The sequence below is a fragment of the Columba livia genome, unplaced genomic scaffold (genome assembly GCF_036013475.1).
Source record: "Columba livia isolate bColLiv1 breed racing homer unplaced genomic scaffold, bColLiv1.pat.W.v2 Scaffold_378, whole genome shotgun sequence".
Taxonomy (NCBI): domain Eukaryota; kingdom Metazoa; phylum Chordata; class Aves; order Columbiformes; family Columbidae; genus Columba; species Columba livia.
This window is the reverse complement of record NW_027043415.1, coordinates 59,745-65,430: the sequence shown is the minus strand read 5'-3', so window position 1 is coordinate 65,430 and position 5,686 is coordinate 59,745. Positions and strand designations below refer to the sequence as shown.

Sequence of the window (5,686 nt, the reverse complement as noted above, 5' to 3'; positions counted from 1 at the left end):
CCTGCCTGATCACCATGGTCTGTCCTGCTTATTAGACTGGTTTCAGCTGGGGTAGAGTTAATTATCTTCATAGCAACTCTATGGCACTGTGTTTTAAACCTGTGATGGAAACAGTGTTGATCGCATGCCCATGTTTCAGTCAGCGCTGAGCGGTGCTTGCACAGAGTCAAGGCCTTTTCTGCTTCTCACACTGAGAAGTGAGAGTAGGCTGGGGGTGCCCAAGAAACTGAGAGGAGACACAGCTGGGACAGCTGACCCCAGCTGACCAAAGGGATCTTCTGTAGCACATGAAGTCATGCTCAGCAATAAATCTGGGAGAAGAAGTAAGGGGGGAACACTCAGAGTGATGGCGTTTGTCTTCCCAAGTAACTGCTATGTGTGATGGAGCCCTGATTTTCTGGAGATGGCTGAACACCCACCTGCCAATGCAAAGCAGGGGATAGATTCCTTATATTTCTTTGATTGCGCACACAGCTTTTGCTTTACCAATTAAACTGTCTTTATCTCAACCCTCGAGTTTTCTTTTACTTTTAAGATCTTCCCCTCATCCTGCCACAGCAACAGTGTTGTGCTGAGCTGATGACTAGGGTTAAACTACAATATTTCTTAAACTCTGTTCCTGGCTATTTACTGTGTGAGTGGGTTCACTGTTGTGTGTGTGTTTGGGTGTAAATGTATGCACACGCTTTCTTGGTCAGGTCTAAGTGAGGCTAGCGAGGAAGAGGGAACACCAGGATATGAAGAGAACTGGGGCTGGAATGGCCAAGTGGGCAATATCTATGAGTCTGGGTTGACCCAAACCCCAGGTCCACACTGGAGGGACCACAGGGGTGTGTGAAACTGCAGGTAAGTTCTACCTGGGATGTGCAGACAACTCATGCAACCTTCACAGCAGCTCAGTCTGAGAGGAGGAACAGGACACGCTCAGTACTGTTGCTCATGGTTGTGTAAAAGTGCTGCTGTTGGTGTGGTGACTGTGAAGGTGCTGTTCCCTGTTGGAACAGGTCTGTGTGGGGTGGGCTGTTTCCATGTTTGTTTCCCTGCAGATACCTGGATTTAGTGCTTTGCCATGGGTTGACTCCACCTTGGGCCATGTCTCACTCTGTGGGCTCCAGTCACTGCCCACCTCAGGCACACAGGTACATGTGTATCTCATGGGCTCTCCAGGCAGCTCCAGAGTCCTCTCCTGGAGGATTGTCCTCTGCCCCATCATGCTCTGGGGCAGCCCAGTCTGACTGTATCTCATGACCAGTCCCCTTCTCCGCTGTCAACAGACAACAAGGGTTGTGTCTTAAACCACAACTCTGTTGTCTATCAGCTACCAACGTGACAATGAGCTTTGACCTCAGGCCCTTTTGAGTGAAATTCCTGGGCCTGTTGTTGAGATCAGCTTTAGAACAACAACCAAATATTGAGGAACTGCTGAGAGGAGATGTCATTTTATTACGGAGATGCTGTGGGAGACCAAGCTCTGAAACAGTGTTAGGAAAACAGTTATACAGGTTTCACGTGTTTTAAAAATATTAATAATGGGTACATTTTTCAGGATAGTCAGCTAAACACAAACAATTATGTAGGAACATAAAAACCACAAATAACAATATGGGTAATGCTAACAAATTAAGAGGGATAAAACAAGGTACAGGCCTGCACTGGGATACAAATAGACATCATTTGTGGACAGTGATGGAATGCTGATCAGTATAGACAAACACCCATGAAATCACTTTTCTAATAGACTCCTTGAGCTCCTGGTTCCTCATGCTGTAGACGAGGGGGTTCACTGCTGGAGGCACCACCGAGTACAGAACAGACACCACCAGGTCCAGGGATGGGGAAGAGATGGAGGGGGGCTTCAGGTAGGCAAACATGCCAGTGCTGATGAACAGGGAGACCACGGCCAGGTGAGGGAGGCAGGTGGAAAAGGCTTTGTGCCGTCCCTGCTCAGAGGGGATCCTCAGCACGGCCCTCAAGATCTGCACATAGGACACCACTATGAACACAAAACACGTAAAACCTAAACAGGCACTGACCACAAGAAGCCCAAGTTCCCTGAGGTAGGAGTGTGAGCAGGAGAGCTTGAGGATCTGGGGGATTTCACAGAAGAACTGGCCCAGGGCATTGCCCTTGCACAGGGGCAGTGAAAATGTATTGGCCGTGTGCAGCAGAGCATTGAGGAACCCAGTGGCCCAGGCAGCTGCTGCCATGTGGACACAAGCTCTGCTGCCCAGGAGGGTCCCGTAGTGCAGGGGTTTGCAGATGGCAACGTAGCGGTCGTAGGACATGATGGTGAGAAGAGAATACTCTGAACCAAACAAGAAACAAAAAAAAAAGACCTGTGCAGCACATCCTGCATAGGAAATGACCTTGGTGTCCCACAGAGAGTTGGCCATGGATTTGGGGACAATGGTGGAGATGCAGCCCAGGTCGAGGAGGGCGAGGTTGAGCAGGAAGAAGTACATGGGGGTGTGGAGGTGCTGGTCCCAGGCTATGGTGGTGATGATGAGGCCGTTGCCCAGGAGGGCAGCCAGGTAGATGCCCAGGAAGAGCCAGAAGTGCAAGAGCTGCAGCTCCCGTGTGTCTGTGAACGGCAGGAGGAGGAACTGGGTGATGGAGCTGCTGTTGGACATTTGCTTTTCCTGAGCATGGGGCGCTGTCATGAGGAAAAAAAAGACAGTGAGAAGCCAGGGAAGAGTTCTGCGACAAAAATGATACCAAGTCCCATAGACCCTCCCCTGTCACACACAGACACCCTTTTCTTTTCCTAGGAGAACTTTCTCCAGCACTGTGGCTATAGCCCTGCTTGGTGCTGGAAAATGTGCAACCAAGAGCGGGGCCTCTGCCCATGGGCCATCGATAAGTCAGCCCAGCTCTGCAGAAGTGGGGCCACAGGAACGGTGGGGACTGTCTGGTTCTGCTAACACAGAAGGGCTGCCAGCACTTGCTTTCCCAGTCATAAGGAACAGAGATGGTGAAGGTAGTTTGGGCTTTCCAGGTTTTTTTACACCTCCCTCCATATTCATTGCGGAGCGTTCTTGTTTTTCATGGTTTTTTTCAATGTTTTTCATTGACTAACATGGCAGTTGTGATAGTAAAGACCTACCCATACATGTTTCTGGATTAATTTCTCTCCTATAGCTTATTTTTGTTATTTAAAATTCGCATATCTACTTAGTTGAAACCAATATTCTCATCCTTCTCAAAATGTCTGTATGCCTTTGTATGTGTATTCTTCTCCTGGTTTTCCCCAGATAAAACATTCCTCTATATAAACTTAAAGCACACTATACCATAGAAAAAGTGTTTCACCTCAGGTGTTGAACATAATCCAAACAGCAGCAGGAGCAGTCTCCCCAAAGTAAGTGCTGAACACACACGAAGACTAGCACAGTTTGCTAAAAAGAGCTGCCAGAACCCTACTGCTATGCTCACTGTAAAATATATACCTATACATATATATATTGAATTCATATAGAGACGTATTTGGCAACAATCACAGTTCCAAAGATGTATTCCTTTGTAGGTTGTGGAAAGTACTTTTTGGGCCTTTTTTTATTTATTTTTTCCACAGAACAAAATAAAATTTATATCCATCCTGTTGTTTCTTCCATTTACTCAGCAGTTTCCAAAGCAATAGGTCTGTGCAATTCTCCTAATTCTGCCTTTTGGACAGGAGGATCTATCCTAGGGCATCAACCATGTGGCAAAGCTGAGCTTTCTCAGTCCAATTCAATATTCTGCTGAGGGCCTTCCTCTTCTCTGGATGATGTCTCCAGATGTCCTTAGTTCTCTTTATCCTGACGTTCTTGGGTGTCAGAAACCCGCAGCATTTCTGCTGCACTCAGGGAGAACAGAGCGAGTCCTGCGAGACCAGAGGGTGCCTGTGGGTCAGTGCAGAGTGAGGGCAGCTGCTCTGTCCCTCTGTCTTGATCCAGCTGCCCTGGGCTGGCACCTTTCTGAGATGGAGCCTGATCACCCTCCCATGTTACCCTGAAAAGCCACCAGGCACTGCTGAGAGCAGAGGGATCCACCTCAGACCATGACAGGTCTCACCCTTTCCTAAGGTCTCAGCACCCAACGTTTAGCCCCGGACACACACAGCTCATTCCCCAGCCCCACAGACTGCATTGCCCACAGCCCACAGGTCAGAGCAAAGCTGGGACACGTGTGCCCATGGACACACCTGCAGGAAAGGACCCACAAGCTCAGGCTGTGACTCTGCAGCTGAAACTGCCATCCCCAGAGAGCCTGACAGCAAGAACAAGATCCCAACAGCAGTGACCCAGAACAGGGGAGCAAGAAGGAAAATGCGGTGAGGGTGGGTGTGAGAGAGGCCAGGGCAGAGGCAGCCGGGCACTCAGACAGCGTCACCCTTCCCCAGCTGTGCAGCACCTCCCAGACACCAACACTGCCGGGCAGCTGCTCTCAGCCCCTGTGCTCTGCAGAGGAACTGGAGCTCTGGCTGCACAGGAGCTGCTTCATGCCTTGGAGCCCCCGGCCCTGAGGGCAGAGGCTTTGCTGGGTGGGACAGGAGGCCAGGGGGCTGCTCACAGGAGGGATCTGCACTGCAGGGGGTCACAGGCACTTTTCTCTGTTCTCCCTCCCATAACCATTCCGGGTTTGGTTTCCTCTCATTTCTGATCATTTCCCTGCTGCCTGGAGATTCTCCCCTGGGAGGTGTTCCCCTGTCCATGTCTCTTCCCTGTCAGTGCTCACAGACCATCCCACCCTCTGTGCCCTCCCCCTGGCCCTACAGATCCTGCCTGTTCACAGGGCACTGCCTGGGGGCATCTTCCTGTTTGCAGGCTGGAAAACAGATTACAGATTAAGTGTAAGGTGTCCAGCAAAGGTGATGCTGGTTCTGCATAGGCAGAGGAGAGGCAAGGCATGTCAGTATTCTCTTGAAGACCTACTGCAGTTCATGTGTCTCAAGCATTTGTTTAAAATTAAGAACTGCCTTAATCACCACCCAATCCCCAGAGTAGGAGACTGAAAACACAGACTCAGGGAGGTTCCTTATCTTTGTAGTACTTTTTGTCTTCTCCTTGAAACCTCCTCTTGTCAATATTCTGGAATGAGCTGGAGCTGTGAGCAGCCCCGACCCAAGGAGAACCCAGCAGCAGAAGGACCCTGCCCTGCCGGGGGTCGCTCATCCCCCCACATCTTCTCCCCTCAGTGTTGCTGGGATCTCCCCGGGCAGGCTGAGCGCTGACCCTGGCAGGCGGCAGAGTCCCTGCCCGGCACAGCCCTGGGGTGCAGGGACCCTGCTCTGCAGGACAGCCCTGGGCGCCCCTGCCTGCACATTTACATTTACACCCCACAGCCACCCTGGGGAGAACGCAGCATTCACGTCTTGTCACTCTGACAGTGCAGAAGGCAATCCCTGCTCTGCAGCACATCCTCCCCTCTGATGAGAGAATCTCTGAGAGCTGTACTTACATCTCTCGCAGGCTCTGCAATGTGACAGCTTTCTGAGATCCTACCAAGATTTGCAGATGCAATGCCCTGTAGCCACGGGCTTCATATCTCTGAAGGGACACTACTGAGAAACAATACTCAGGTTTGGTTAGAGAAGAAGACTTGAGGCAGAGATGACAGGTCAGGAAAAGCAAAGTAAAGGTATCTCTGATGCTGAGTAAACCTGGATGTGTTTCATTAACCAAAGGGCCAAGATCTGACCCCCAGC

The 5,686-nt window shown here is 50.4% G+C and overlaps 1 protein-coding gene across 1 annotated transcript; it reads right to left on the bottom strand.

The window, feature by feature from the left end:
* Positions 1-1,670: 1,670 nt before the first annotated feature.
* LOC135578080 (olfactory receptor 14J1-like) lies at positions 1,671-2,630 on the bottom strand. Its single transcript, XM_065048277.1, has one exon. It carries the CDS (start codon positions 2,628-2,630, stop codon positions 1,671-1,673), a length of 960 nt encoding a protein of 319 aa, XP_064904349.1.
* Positions 2,631-5,686: the final 3,056 nt, after the last annotated feature.